At 31.3% G+C, this 16,819-nt stretch overlaps 1 protein-coding gene across 1 annotated transcript in view; it reads right to left on the bottom strand.

The window, feature by feature from the left end:
- The window catches only part of cutlet (chromosome transmission fidelity protein 18 homolog), a 159,219-nt gene extending 149,227 nt beyond the window's left edge, over positions 1 to 9,992 (bottom strand). Inside the window, exons 1-6 of the mRNA XM_072537881.1 lie at positions 9,804 to 9,992; positions 9,520 to 9,750; positions 8,843 to 9,210; positions 8,140 to 8,473; positions 5,705 to 6,286; positions 5,175 to 5,560 (exon numbers count right to left, since the gene is read on the bottom strand). Coding sequence (XP_072393982.1) covers positions 5,175 to 5,560; positions 5,705 to 6,286; positions 8,140 to 8,473; positions 8,843 to 9,210; positions 9,520 to 9,750; positions 9,804 to 9,879 — 1,977 coding nt within the window. The 5' untranslated portion in view covers positions 9,880 to 9,992. The remainder of the gene's footprint in view (positions 1 to 5,174; positions 5,561 to 5,704; positions 6,287 to 8,139; positions 8,474 to 8,842; positions 9,211 to 9,519; positions 9,751 to 9,803) is intronic.
- Positions 9,993 to 16,819: the final 6,827 nt, after the last annotated feature.

Genomic DNA, 16,819 nt, shown 5'->3' with positions numbered 1-16,819 from the left:
TAATAAATCTGTACAAGTGGTCGGATATGCAGATGACATAGACATTATTGCTAGGTACACAGAATCTCTGATCGAAGCATTTCGATCACTAAGGGCGTCTGCACTTAGAATAGGTTTAAAAATGAATGCACAGAAAACCAAGTATATGTATTGTACTAGATCAAGCAACCAGATACCTAGATTATTAATTAATGATCTGGACCTGGAAGGTGTGGACACTTTCGTCCACTTGGGCTCGCTGCTGACCAAAGACAACAATGTCAGCGAAAGAAAGAAATTAAAAGAAGAATAGTGCTTGCCAATAAGTGCTATTATGGCTTGAGGAAACATATGACCCCAAAACTACCCAGAAAAATTAAAGTTACCATATATAAAACACTAATAAAACCAGTGTTAACATACGGGTCTGAAACGTGGTCACTTACACAGAACGACCAAGAATTGCTTAAACGTTTCGAGAGAAAAATTCTAAGGAAAATATATGGAGGAATCCAAGAACAGGGTTTGTGGCGTAGGCGCTACAACTTTGAGTTATATAGAAGTTTTGGGGAACCTGACGTTGTAAAATGTATTAAATTAGCACGCCTTCGATGGATAGGACATGTAATTAGGCGAGATGAAGATGCAACGATCAGAAAAATTTTCGAGCGAAGAGGACCAGTCGGAAGACGAGCTAGAGGAAGACCAAAACTTAGGTATCAAGATAACATAGAGGATGATCTAAAATCCATCGGAGTTAAAGCATGGAGAAGAGTTGCCAGAGACAGGGGCGAATGGAAGATTGTTCTGAAGAAGGCTTTGGCTCATAACGGGCTGTAATGCCAATTTTCTTTAGTAGTATACTTGGGTATGAGTTTTCAATGAATAGGTTATAAAGGATTTTTAGATTTTTTGTATGGAAAGCGGTATCGTTGATTTTAAGGACACGATTTTTCATTTCTTTAACTAAATTAAGTTTCATTGAATATTTATGGTATGACCACTAATTGAGATATCTGCCTGAACTGAGAGGTTTTCTATACCAATCAACCAGTAAATTTTGTTTAACACTCCACAAAATTTAACTAGTCATTTAAGAAACGAAGAAAATCTGTCTGTATCACAAGATAGAATTGGACCTGTAGATCCTTTACCAAAACAAACTACAATTAGATATGTATCTCTTCCATACATTAAGGACATTGGACAGAAACTAAGTAGAATTTTTTCATCAATTAATAATATCAAAATTGCACATAAAACGGTACTAACAGTTAACAAAGTTTTTTCTAAACTTAAAGACCAATCCGCATTCTTGTCTTTAACGGATGTTGTTTACTGTATACCGTGCGGATCATGTGAACAAGTATACTATGGTCAAACATCAAGATGCCTTAAAGACCGCATTACATCCCACAAGTCAGATAATAGACTGCATTCTGAAAAAAGTGCATTGGGTGAACATGTATTTAAAAATGGACATCAGATAGATTATAATAACATCAAAGTAGTAGAACAGGAAAGTAACATCACCAAAAGACTTTTTCTTGAAATGGCCTACATTTGCCAAAATAATAATGCAATGAATCACAGAACAGATATTGGTCATCTAAATGAAATGTTCTCCTATTTGTTACTACTAGATAAATGCAATAATAACATAAACAATAATTTATCAATTGACATTTAAAAGAATTTTGTCAGAATAATGTCATGTATTTATTTAGAATAATTAAGTGTTTTTGGATATACAGTAATTTTTAAAGTTTTTAAACATAAAAATAGGTTTTATATATTGAAAAAAGATGAGAGACTATGATAAATTTTATCAACATTATAATACATCTTCGTTGATACAACCTCATTAAGTTTGTAAGTAGTGAATTTTTTAATTAATTATACCAACGCCAACAATTTATTCATCACATTTGTAGCTCCCTGATGAAGGACATAACCAATGTCCGAAAGCTTGGAATAAAAATTTAAAAGAGTACACGTTTCATTTTTTATTGCTGCAAACCCACTATTTAACGTTTACTTCCTTACGTTGTCAGCAAATACTTCTGGTTCATTATATATATATATATATATATATATATATATATATATATATATATATATATATATATATATATATATATATATATGTTCGGATAAATTTCCGCGGTCAGATGAATGAAAATTACTTAGTTCTCGGGAAGAACCGCGTTGAGAATTTATTACTCGACGTTTCGGCACACATTTTGGAACCATTATCAAGAGTGATACGGATCCGTTCGAGTTGGGGGTCTCAATCTGCCTACTCCTCAGTGTCGAGTGACAACCGGTCTTACCCTGTGTGGCTGCTTTTATACTCGCTAATAAATATATATAAAGTAATTTTCATATATATATATATATATATATATATATATATATATATATATATATATATATATATATAGTTTTTTCAAAAACGAAAACATAAAGTTTTCTTAAAATTTGTCAAAATACTTCTAGTTATCACATATACCTTCTCAAATTTTTTGAATGTGTAGTTTGTCTTTTGGGGGGCGTAGATCAACCTTAGCCCATTAACGCCCAAATTATTTTTTTGTTTGCATTTGTAACGTAATTTTTTGTTTCGTAATATATTTTGAGGTACAAAATGATGTCCTATCAAAATTTTTGTTTTTTGTGTTCAAATTTTTGGAAAAACAACTGTCCTCATTTGAGGACGCTGGGCTCAACTACTATAAAATTAAAGACAAAATTTAGTTTAACAAAATAAGTTTATTTAGTTGTTTTTCAAATTATTTGCATATTATACACTATGGAGATAAAAAATGTTTATATAAATCCTATATTTTTTTATGAAATTGTTCAAAACAAATTGATACGCAAAGCGTTACATTACATTTTTGGCAATATGTTCGTGGTGTTGACGTACAGTCTCGATTTTGACATCTTCGTTGATTTTCCCGTTTTGTTATAATGTGATTTTTACTATCATATCTAATGTCTTCACAGATATTGCTTCTTGATGTACTTGGAAGACTAAGTGGTCGACCTTTGCTTATTCTTACGCCATGACCACGTTTTAGATACGAAGTAGCTATTTGTCGCCTGTAGTCTTTGATGGATATATTTTTTTCTCCTTTATGTATCATATTATACAGCACGCACCCATTTACTATAGCCATATCTATCATTCGTGTAAAAAGATACCAATACCATTTTTTTCCTCTGACAGATATATGGTGTTTTTCTAATAGCCAGTCATGGTGATCCACGCCACCCATATGTTTGTTATAATTGGAAAAAGCGGATGGTTGGCTCACTTGTACTTTATTTTTTTCCTTCTTACTCCATCGTTGAACCTGATTGGTGGGAAAAACCATATCATAGTTAGTTCCAACAGAAACACAATTACTGTCGTTCCATTTGCATATTAGTATTTTGTTGTTTTTGTTAAAGCACCAGTCATACGCGCCTCGAGGTTCTTTTTGTAGGTCGTTTGATTGTTTAGTAGGACACTTTGCAGTTCGCTTTTCTCTAATAGTTCCCGTAGCACGATACCCCTTTTCTTTTAATTGGCAAAGGAGACTATAACTAAAAAGTTATCAAAATATACAATATGTCTCTGTGGGTTTTCTACGATACTCAGCATGTTAGAAGCAACTCTTGTACCTAAAGGCTCAGTTGATTCCTCTCCCAAAGCTTTTCCACAATAAAGAGCAAAATTGTAACAATAACCATTATCGAACCAAATCGAATTGGTTTCGCCCTAATGAATTGTTTTAGTGAATTATGGCCGTAATACTTCACTATCATTTCATCTACTGATAGATGTTGGTGAAACACTCCCCATTGTTGGAACCGCGCATTTAGAATATTTAGCAAAGGTCTAATTTTGAATGACTTATCATGTTTGTTATTGTCAGCTTCGGAATTATTTGCAAAATGGATTAGATGCTTTATGTCTAAATATGCATTACGACTTAATGCATTTTTTACAAGCGGTATTCCCAAGTCTTCTTGTTCAGACCAGTAGTCCCTCTCGCTGGGTAATTGGTGGTATCCAGTAAAAATTAGAAATCCAATAAAAATTTTAATTTCTTCAGCTGTTATTGAGTAACCATGTTTATTTTTTTGCTCTGTAGCACAGCGTTGTGTTTCTGTTATGATATGGTTGTAAACAACTTCATCAAAAAACATTTCAAAAATTTGTAGTGGAGTGTATTGACGTACCTGCCTCTTTACATTTTCATATACTTCTTTAGCACCTTCATTTTCAATGTGTTCATATTGTGGATCCGATTTACTCCAGTTAGGTACAAACGGTTTTTTGGATTCATATTTTTTCCTTTTGGTTATTGGTACAAGTGGTAAGTCATCTTCATCATCAAGATTTTGATCATCTTCTTCCTCAATAAAAACTTCAGTCCCTCCGGGTATGTCTCCCACCTCAGCAACGCCTAATTCATCGTCATTGATTTCGTCCTCGTCTGTTAAATCATCGACTTCGGGGGGTCAATGCAGCTATATCAGCATCTATTTGTTCAGAATTTAAATATTCAATGGCCTCTTCAAGATATCTTCGACTCATCCTAAAATAGAAAAAAACAATTAGTTAATCAAAATACCCGTATAGACTTTTTACACAAAATATATGAATTTGCCCAGCGTCCTCATTTGAGGACGCATAATAGTCTTATAATTTTTTTGACATTTTTTTTACTGGGCAGTCATTTTTGAATTTTTTTGTGTAAGTTGTGGATCTAACCTAATAAAAAATACAAATTTTTAGAACTCACCTTTGCAAGTAAAAAAGTTATGCACGTCGATGTAAGTATAGTTCAATAAACTTGAAAATCGTACTTTTAACCTTGGGCCAGTATCTCGTCAAATAAAAATAAAGCGCAGACACATACACTTCTGTCTACGATAGTGCTTCTACTAAACCACTGCGGTAAGCAATCACCAAATATTCACGCAGACATTGTTTTATCCCCACCTAAACAAGCCATTGTCAAACGAGGACGCTGGGCGCTAACGGGTTAAGGTGACTAACTTTACGGTTTGTGAATAGGTTTGTTAAGCTACAGCTAAATAAAAAACCTGCTCATAATTGCTGAAAATGATTATTTTGACCTAAGTCAATTTGAACTAAATTTGGTTAACTGAATATTGTATAAAATATTTTAATAACTCACCTCGTATCCCATAGTGGGAAAATTTAACTTCTGCGATTGAGGAGTAGCAAACAAAAAATGCCAAACAACAAAAGCGTACGGCAAATACGAACTTAACGAATAATTTTGCAAAGAATAGATCTGCTTATTTAAAATATCACTAAAAACGAACCAGTCCATTGCTTGACTTATTCCTTGTAACGTAGAATCCTTTAGTTTTAAATGAGAAAAATTCTCGAAAACACCTTGTGCTACTCTGTCGTAATCTCCAAACGAGCAAATGGTTTGTAAAACTTTCGTCATCCTGGCTTGAATCATTTGTTTATGGGACGAGGTTGTCTGATGAACTAAAGGATTTACTTTTGGACGAACTATATGAAAGATTTCTTGCCAAACGGTAAACAAACCTGAAAAAACGTTATAATTAAGATGTTTATTAAGAAAACAAATTTTATCTTTTATGTGACACTAAATATTAGGGTGGAAGTTTATATAATAAGATCGAATCACACAAACGAAGTATATATAATAAAATAAAATAATAAATTTACCTTTTTGCATGTCCTTCTCTCCTATATTAACTTTATAAATATCAGATAGTCCTACAGCCTTATTTTGAGCTTTAAAAAAATGTAACACATTTAAACAAGATCTTATATCGTTATTACTTTTCTCAGCTAAAGCCATCATAGCACCCAAATCAGTTTTTATTTGTTCTCGCCTTGATATCCACATTAACCTCTCAGCTAATCTAGTACTCGAAGTTGATGGGAAATGTACGACGAAGGCCACTTGCCGCAACGGTCTTAATGCAGGAACGTAAACGTCATTACATATACAAATTATAGGCCGTTTAAGAATAAACTCCTTTTGGGCCTTCCCTTTTTTGGCCTTGGTAACGGCAGCTCCATTGATGAATTTTATTAAAAAGTCTATGGAGGTCTGTGGAGCTCCGTCAATCTCATCAAAAACAACACAGTTAGGTCTTCCATCTCTATCGACTACAGATTTCATTTGGGTTGCGTTTTCCAGTAAAGTTTTGAAGGCGTCTGTACTGCGGTCATCAGAAGCGTTAATTTCCACCACATTGTAACCGGCGTGCCTAGCAGCAACGTGAGCTAGTGTGGTTTTACCTAAAAAAAAATAATTTTGATTTTTAAATTAGCATTTATAAAAACATTAGAGTAGAAAGAAAAATGATGCGAGGAAAATAGCTTAGCACATTGATTCCAGGCTTACCAGTCATTGTCTCAAATTATTTATTTCTTACTTTTACCATTTGCTCACTAACTTAATACTTACTCAAGAAATATAGATACAAAACAAACATATGTCTTATCTGTACCTTATATTATAAAAAAACGGGTGTGGCAGTCCAGTGGGACTGCCGGTGGAAGTTATACTTCTATACACGCGTTCGCCGTTACAAATTTATATGGGAGTCAATCTGCATAATCATTACATATGTAATGCTATAGGTAAGAGAGCAGAAAGAGAAACAGAATTAAGTATATAGGTATATGGTGCATCGTTTGCTGTGTATAAACAACATTTGTCCTGTAATAGGAGTATAGTAAATGAAGGATTGAATCAATATTTTGATGAAAATGTATATTTTTATTTTCATATATGTATGAAAGGAGTTGAATACAAAAAAAAATTTTTTACACATACTCTGCAGTAAAATTTATTGTTTATTTTGTTATTAATATAAAAATACAAAACAATACACTGCAACATAATTCAATATAATAATACAATACAAATTAAAATGCAATATTCATAACTTACTTACGCATATGTTTAATTTACCATGATATTAATATTAATAAAAAAATAATAATAATATTATTAAATATTAAATATATTTACAAAAGGAAAATTTTTATTCTCGAGAAAGAAAATATATCTTCTGTCTCTCTCTTACCTATATCTTACATATGTAATGATTTTGCCGATTCATTCCCGTACAAATTTCCAACGTCAAACGCGCGTATAGAAGTATAACTTCAAAAAATGTTTGTGGAAGATGAAAATAAAAAACCAACAACTCGGATTATGTTGTAAATTTTCATTTTATTTTAATATTTCGCATTTTTGCGTATATTACATATGTTTAATAAGATTAACATGGGTTTTTAAATATTTCAAAAATAAAAAGGGAAATTCGTATTGGGATTCAAACTCACATCAGCGTATGAACAAAACACGCAAAAAATTTGCCAATTAGACATAACAGTAATGTATTTTAAAATTGACAGTTCTCGGTCATACATTCTCGAGAGAGAAAATATATCTTCTGACTCTCTCTTACCTACATCTTACATATGTAATGATTTTGCAGATTTACTCCCGTACAAATTTCCAATGTCGAAAAAATTTTAGCACCATTACTTTGCCCATTTCAAATGAAACCCTTTCCTCCTTCTTTAATTATTTCTTTTTACGATTCAGATGTAAAGTTCCATATGTATCTGTTTTGTGTTTTATTATTATGCCTGCCAACTGAGGGGATGCATAAAAATTAGAATGAAATAAATTTAGTAAAATAAAACATGAACATTATGTTCATATTTACTGATTATTATATACAAAATTAACTTATCAATCAAATTCCAAAAAAAAAAAAACGTAATTCGCTTCAGATAAACTAACATTTTGTATAAAAACAAAATTTTAAATCTCTATCAATTATCAATGGTTCTGACTGCAAGTTATTAGATAAATAAATATCATTTTACAATGACTCAACACTGGTTGGGCAATAAAAAAAGGTATTTAGGTAATACAACTATTTAGGTATTTATATGTTTCTATACAAATACCAGATTCCTAGGGCTTGAAAAATGTAAGGTTCCTGTCTGCCAGCCGAGCGTGTACAAAATAGGCACAATCGTGCTAGAGATGGGCACATATGTTAAGGGGTTTTAAAAAATTTTGAGCTGTTTTTGTAAAGAATATCTCTGTAATAAAAAAAACATTTTACCTAAACCTGGTGGTCCACATAACAAAGCAACTTTATATTTAGGTCTACCATGTTCATCTAATTCAGTGTTTAACTCAAATTTCGAAAATTTAAATTTGCTATTTGGATCAGTGTGCTTGATAGGATGTATCTTAGGTCTCCTGTTAAAAACAGCTTTATCCCAAAGCTTTAACCATTTTAGCATAATTCTGTTTGTACTTTCATCACTTAAAAGTTCCACATATCTTCTGGGCCTGTATAAATCAGTCCACAACTGTCTAGTGGGATTGGATGATTCTATTCTATTTACATCAATATCCATTACTTCATCTTCCATACTTATTTGTTTAGTTATCTGAAACAAATTAACTTATTAGTTCAAAATATATAGGAAAGTTTGCAGCAAAAATCTAAAAATCATCCTCATCATTCTCTTTACCACAATTACTAGGCTAATTCTCCCCAATCCTTTTACATTGGGGGATTCTTAATTGACTAATGTGTGCCAACCATCTTCACTTGGGCTCTCACTTTCACATTCAAGTCATTCTACTGTCAATCAGTGGCACATGTACACTTCTATTAATATATAAATTTTTAATTTATAGCATACAATAAAGTACTGTTTGAAGAAGATTATCAATTTGCATACTATGAAAGCAAAACATACAAAAAATGCATACAACTATAAAGAAAAAAAAATGTAAAAGACAAAATATCTCACCAAAACTTGTGCTTCATCCCAAATAACTTTACGCTTTTCACCTAAAATGTCTTTTCCTGAAGATTCCATAACAATTTTTTGTATTTCTTCTTTTTCATATTCCTCAGAATGAAATCTAATATAAATTCTTTCTCCATCATGACAACTAATTCCTACAAATGGATACTGAGGAACTCTACGACTTATGTTGTATTTGTCTCTATCAGCCGTATTTGTAGAAATCGATTTGCTTTTTGAAAGCATATTGCTTTTTTCAGCATTTAGTTTTCGTAATAGTATTATATGCTCCATTAATTCTCTAAGTTCTTCATCATCAGATTTAGGTTTTTTGGTTGGTTGACCATCAAAATCATCAAAATCCAGATCCCCTACAACATGATTTATTAGTAACATTTTATAGATTAAAAAGCACAGTGCTGCTGAGAAAGTGAGGTCAAGAAAACAAATAAAATTTTTTAATTTTCCTGGCATGACTTTCTGGTTTTTTTATATTTATATTATTTATATATACTGATACATACTTTTGTACTTATATTGGCAGTTGTTAAGAGTTTTAAGAGTTTCATTAAGGAATATTGTAAACAAGCAGTATCAAGCAAGTATTGTTTCAATATTGCCTATTAGTGTAAATGTATCCTAACGATCTTACAACAATAAATAAAACAAGATTAACTTACCAATATCTCCAAATAACTCATCCGCTGTCCTCTTTCTAGTAACAGAATCCTGGGTCAGTTGTTCCAAAGGTGGAAATAAATCAACATTTTCATGACTAGTTGAGGGTTCGGGGGAGAACAAGGATAATGAGGGATTAACAGTCGATTGTGACGATTGGACATCATTTGCATTAGTGCGTTGAGTATTTGTTTGTTGTGATTTTGATGTAATTGTTGGTAGTTCATCAATTTCTGAAATTTTTTAAATATGTAACCTACAAATGATATATACTTTATATATTTACCTCTTTCTCGTAAAAGTTCTAGTTCATCTCCATACATCAATTCAAATTCTTCCTCGGGATCCGGATAATCACTCATTTTTATATTTTTGTTTTGAACAAATAAAAATAGAAAAACAAATACTCTATTTCCCAAATTCCCGGTTAAATTTATAATCACTAGTCACTGTCACTGTCACTGTCAATTTTGTCACCTCCTATCACAGAATGCTATTCTTCTTTTTATTGGCTTGCATCCACAGAATTCAGGATGAAAATTTCTAGAGAACGACAACCCCGTAATGATTTACCAACCACAGTATATTTATATCGACTATACCCAGAGATATCTGAATCTGACTATACCACAAATCTTAGACAAGGAAAGCCACTATACATAACTGTATTATATGTCATTCATTGCAAATATGTAGTAGTGTAAGTAGAATAGGACAGGTGGTGACAGTGAATTGCTTGGGCCCAGCCGTTCATAATGGCGACGGCGCTACTAGTCACGTTAGGTGGAGGCACAGAATAAATAACAATCGGAATGCCCACTCTCAGATGTCGCCTTTGAAGTTTGTCAGCACGCGATCGCCATATTTTAAACGGAAACATAGACTTGAATTGAAAAATTTGTGACAAGCTACGACAGAACTGTAATTTAAATTTTTAGAGATTAATAATTTAGTACATTTGAAATAATTTAATGTATTCTTCAACTAAAAGTACGAATAAAATAGTGCATATTATGTCTATAGTTGCCGTATAACACCAGATAAAATGTCACTGAACAGCCTGGTTCCGTTTAAAACTAAACGCGTCTGCGCGAACGAGATGCGCTGACTTATTTTTTCAAGAGTGGGCATTCTGATTGTTTATTATTCTGTGGTGGAGGTATGACATAGCAACAGGCGTATAACGTTGATGTAGGTGCTGTTATCATGGTTTCACTAATTTTGTATATTTACTCAAATAATGATTATACCATACCTGTGACCATACTATAAAATGTTTTCCAAAAAAAAAAATTGCAGCAAATTGTACTAAAATTATAACTTAAATTTACAATAACTTATTTCTAAAGAATTTTGAGTATCCATTGAAAAAAAAATGTATTAGTGACAACATTGTAATTTGTAATCCACTATTGCAAATGGCGTTATAAAAACATTGTATCCCAATTTTTTTTTAATTTGCTGCTTAAAACTCAGAACCTATATTTTAAATTTGTCGCCGAATGAAATTAGTTAGCTGTAGAAAATAATTCATTATAGCCGCCTGCTTGTAAGCACTTAATATACAGAAAAAAATTATTTAAATCCAAATACATTTTTTAAACAACAATGCTGCTTATTGCTTAGTTTGATTTAATAGAATCAAAATAACACAACGTTTATGTTGCATTTAATTAACGGATTGAATTGATTTTTAGTTACATAAACAATTGTAATTTTAGTTAATAGCCATATCCAAAATATCTATAATTGACCGGCGTCAAATATAAATTGGGAGGATACTTAAGAAATGAACAAGTTAATTCAAATAATTGTGTCCAGCAAGCTTAATGCATTGCCAAGGGCATCTAAGGCCTGTACGTAGTGCTGTTATTAAGGGGAATGTACTTTGTAAACGACAAACCGGAAAATTAACACCAATAAGCTATAACCAGGAAAATCAAGCTTACATTAACCAACGACCGATAATTTAGACTCAGGAATCTTAGGGTTAGTAAAATTAAAGGCACTTGAAGCCACGTCAAAACCTGTCATCCCCAACAAACCGAAAAAATAATAAAAACTTGGTTTTATTGTAACTACAACGAGCGGTTTCGGACTCTACAAATTCACCCCATCATCAGGTCCAAACGTTATACTCGGTTCGCTATCTCCAGTCCGAACTGTCTAGTGAATTTAGTAATTGTTTTGTTGCGAAGTTAGTTACTTTTTGACAGACTCGAAGTGGCTGGAAATTACTATACAACCAAGCACACGTACTTATAGCCAATATTAATAGTAAACAAACTAAATACTATATAAAATAGAGCTTTACAAATTACCGACAATCAATATTTATTTATTTGCACCATATATAATAAATAGTTATGTTAAATTATAACAACTAAAATATATCTTTTAAATATATACTACCCAAAATGTTATGGGTTTAGTATACACTTCCACTATTTAGAATAATTCTTCTTTTTTCAAAGAAAGAAGTCTGCAATAGTAGTATACTTGAGCTATTAATACTGAGAAGTAGGAATTATTGTGTTGTAGGTTTCCGACAATGAATCTGTCAAAATATGCCCGAGCTAAGCGAATGAAGTATAACAAGTTACCTAACCACTAAAAACAGAAAAGTAAGAATGCTACAATAAGTAGTTAGAAGGTTGGTAAAGAGTAAACAAATTTTAATATGATGTAAGTTTATTTCAAGTATACCTACTTACATAACGGAACAAGGTGTCGGGTACCTTGGTGTAAAACTTCCCGTCATACACCAAGTAGGTACAATAGACGGTTCGATTGAAATAAAAGTCTTATGTCGCCGTATACACCACAAATAGTAGTGTAAGTGAAATAAGAGAAATGGGGAGAGTGAATTGCATGGGCCAGCCGTTAGTAATGGCGACGGCGCTACTAGTCACGTTAGGTGGGGGTATGACATAGCAAGAGCCGTATGACGTTGATGTAAGTGCTATTGCCATGGTTTCAGTAATTTTGCAGATTTACTCAAATAATGATTTTTTATACTAGGCAATGTTTTCCAAAAAAAATATTGTATCAAATTCTGCTAAAATCACCTTAATATTTTACAATAAATTATTTCTAAAGAATTTTGAGTATCCACCGAAAAGAAAATTGTATAAGTGCGTAAGTGGCAACATTGTAATCCACGCCTTTGCAAATGTAAATGACCTCATAAAAACATTGTATCCCAAATTTTAGAAATAGGAGATAAAAGCAGTATACATAAATTGTTATAAATTTAATAAACGGTTCCGATACGTTTATTAGCCACGCGGTTGCGGGAAAAATTTTTGTAAATCTTGAAAATATAAGTACATTATTTTAAGCTATTTTCAAAAAAAAAATTGCGGAATTTCCATTTGTTTAAATAAAAAACAACTTTGAAAATTGAAATTTTCACACTTTTTATTATAAACTATTTATTATAAACATTGCTAAAAGAGAAGAAGGTAAAATACCAAAATGATATAGTATTCCAAACCGAAAAAATCAAAAGAATATTTTTTGCGGATGCGTGAAAAAAGTTAAAGTTTGACAAAGGGCTATTCTGAGGATTAGGAGTTTATTTTTACAAGAACCAGGTAAGAACGACACCTAATGATACCAAACTTTTGTTAGTAAGTACAAACTCAATACTATTTTGTACATTTTGCTTCTGTAGTTAAATTACCTTTAAATCTTAACCAAAATAAATCTTATTTATATACTATATATATTTTAAAATCATTAAAACTCTTAACGCTTATAATTGCATTTCTAAGAGTTGTCTTATAAAAAAGACTCTTAATTTTATAAAAAAGTCATACATTCTTAAATTTAATAATATTTCATTATTTTAGATTTTCATGGACCTTCTACTTCTGAGCAATAGTTACATACTAATTTGTGATGATCCTGAAGAGCAAGATCGCAGAAATGCTAGAATTTACACTTTATTATCTACAGATGGTCCTTTAAGGAAAAGTATTTTAGAAGGTTTTGCACTTATAACAAAAACCAGTACTACTGAATATAAAGGCATCTATATTTGCTTATCAATAGAAAGATCTCCAACAGGATGAGAAGATTAAGTTTTCCGTCTGGTACAGGATCGCAGCCAATGGAGACAGCAAGCTAAAAATATTTAGTTTAGAGTGTCCCCACTCCCCACCCACACCCTGACAAGGGCTTAAGGAATGAAGAGGAGGAGGATATTTGTTGCCAATACTTTACCAAAGAAAATTATACAAATAAAGAAGTGTCAGGATATCTGTGTTTTATTTTGTTGTTTTCGGGACTTTGAGTTACGTCCTTTGAATATCTTATGTGTGACGACATATAGAAAGACTATATATACCAGTGTTAAATTAGATTAAGAGCTTTTTGTTTTGTAGTTGTTACCATACTTGTACGTTCCTAATAAATAAATTTTGTTACGAAAATAATTTTTAAAAACCCGTTTTCGGCTTTGACATTCGTAACTGACGCAGTCAGTAGGATTTTTCGAAATTGTTCAGTGTTCGTATAAACCTTGCCGAATTTCGTGTGCAATTTTTCTTTTTAAAAATTAACGAAAAAAAATCCATATTTCGGGTACGGTAACAGCCAAACGTCCAGGGCTAGGAACAAACATTGTCCACAACCCATTAGAGAAACCAAGACCAGGGATAAGGAACCAGCATCGTCCGGAATCCTATTGGTGCAGACGGAAGAACAAAAATAGTCTGAAGTCTATAGAGAATGAAAATATTCATGTAAGTATTTCCTATTTTACCAAAATCCGTATTTTACCTATATATTATATATTTTTGATTCACTGTGGAGAACATTTTAGATCATTTAGTAAAGTTAACATTTAACGAGAATGACTCAACCTAATTTTCAATTAATTAAATATCAAGCAGAAAATATTTCTACTTTTGATAGCAATCCGACACAATTAAATAGATTTATTAAATCATGTGAAAATTTGTTGACTAATCATAGCAATCGAGATGCAAATAACCCTATAAATGTTTGTCTTTTTGATACTGTTTTAAGTAAGTTAACTGACAGAGCAGCAGACCTTATCGCATCAAGAACAGGACTTGATTCTTGGGAAAAAGTTAAAGATTCTCTTATAGTAACATTTTCTGACCAGAGATCAATTTATTGTTTAATACAAGATATAATTTCAATGAAACCAGAAAGAAACGAAAATGCACAAAATTTTGGTTTAAGAATCCAGGATGCTAGAAGCATTCTATGTTCAAAAATAAATATGTCTATAATGACCAATTAAATGTAAAAATATTAAAAATTTAACAATAGGTATGAAGATCTTTGTCTTAAAACTTTTATAAATGGTCTTAATTATCACATGTAGGTAGTAGTCAGATTAAAGAATCCTGATTCCATAGATCAAGCAATGGCTTTCGCTAAAGAAGAGGAACATTTTATTTCTTACAAAAATCAAAGTAATAATACGAGACCCTCAAATTTTAATAATTCTCGATCTCATAATAATTCTAATAGAAATTCAAATAATAATTCACAATACTCTTCATTTTCAAATAGAAATAATTTTTCTCGAAATCGCCCCAGCTACTTTTCAAAAAGTTGTGAATAATGTATTAAGAGGATATCAGAACGAAATCTGCTATATATACCTACATTTAGATGATATAATTGTTTTTTCTTCATCATTGCAAGAACATGTTAAAAGACTCAAAGCAATTTTTGAAAGACTAAGAAAATCTAATTTTGAAAATACAGCTAGAAAAGTCAGAATTTTTACGAACAGAAGTGGCATATTTAGATCATGTTATAACAAAAGACGGAGTACGACCAAATACAGATAAAATAAATGCAGTCAAACACTTTCCTATTTCTACTACACAAAAAGAAATAAAGTCATTTTTAGGATTAGCAGGATATTACAGAAGATTTATCCAAAATTTCGCCAAAATAGCTAAACCTTTAACTATGTGTCTAAAGAAACATGCAAAAGTTATACACACTCCAGAATTTAAAAAATCTTTTAATCGTCTTAAAGAACTTTTAATTAATGCCCCTATTTTAAAATATCCAGATTTTTCAAAACCATTTATATTAACTACAGACGCTTCAAATATAGCCGTAGGTGCAATTTTGTCACAAGGAAAAGTCCCAAATAATTTACCCGTAGCGTATGCCTCAAGAACTCTTAATCAAACAAAGCAAAAATATTCTACGATAGAAAAAGAACTTTTAGCAATTGTATGGGCTTGTAAAACGTTTAGACCTTATTTATACGGCAGATCTTTTGAAATTTTATGTGACCATAGACCCCTAATATGGTTATTTAATTTAAAGGAACCCAACTCCAAATTATTACGAAGGAGATTAAAATTAGAAGAATTTAACTATACTATAAAATATAAACCCGGTAAAACGAATATTGCCGATTCTTTAAGTCGAATAAATATTAATTCAATTGAAACAGAATCAAATATAAAATAATCCCGGTGACATAGATTTTGATATCGACCAATTTTTAGCTGAATTTAACCAAGACATAGTAGATGAAAATGTAATAAATCAAACTTTGCAAATTCTCGATAACAATGAGGTTACAGAAAATCCACAAGTAAATAAAATTATATCAACAGGAAATAAGAACAATGAAAACGTTGAGATGGATAACTCAAATACAGATACAGCCCATAGTGCTGAATCTTCAAATGAAAATAGGTTCTCATTGTTATAGATGAAATTATAAACAATAAAGCCTATCAACTTATCGTTAAAAGAGCGCCTTTTGCATATTATTTAAAACGCGAATGCGAGAATTTTGAAGCACATAAATTAATAAGAGCTACTATTTCAGCTGACGAAGAAAATGTGACTCAATTCCTAAAAGAAAATGCGTACAAAAATACTGTATACATTTATTTCTTATCTCAAGAATTACGACCAATATTTCAGAATGTATGGCGTAAATATTTTACAAAATTAAAGCGATATATTCTTTGGTATTATCCTCTCAATTAATTAATATTAAATAATAAATAATTTTTATTATAAATTATTTAATTCTCGTCTATTCAAATTGAAAATACAAAATCAAAATACCTATTTAATCCAAAAAATTATAAAAATTAAAAATGATTATCTATTATAGAAACAATTTAAAAAAAAAAACAATTTAAAAAATGTTACTACATAGACCCTGTAATTCATTCATTTAAAACCAACAGAGCTATTTGGCCCACAAATTAAAAAGTAACGTTATGCGCGTACAAATCCGGTTTCTGTGGATCATGCGTCTTTGACGCTAGAGCGTTAGGC

The sequence above is a fragment of the Diabrotica undecimpunctata genome, chromosome 7 (genome assembly GCF_040954645.1).
Source record: "Diabrotica undecimpunctata isolate CICGRU chromosome 7, icDiaUnde3, whole genome shotgun sequence".
Lineage (NCBI taxonomy): Eukaryota > Metazoa > Arthropoda > Insecta > Coleoptera > Chrysomelidae > Diabrotica > Diabrotica undecimpunctata.
This window is presented reverse-complemented; position numbering and strand designations above follow the sequence as displayed.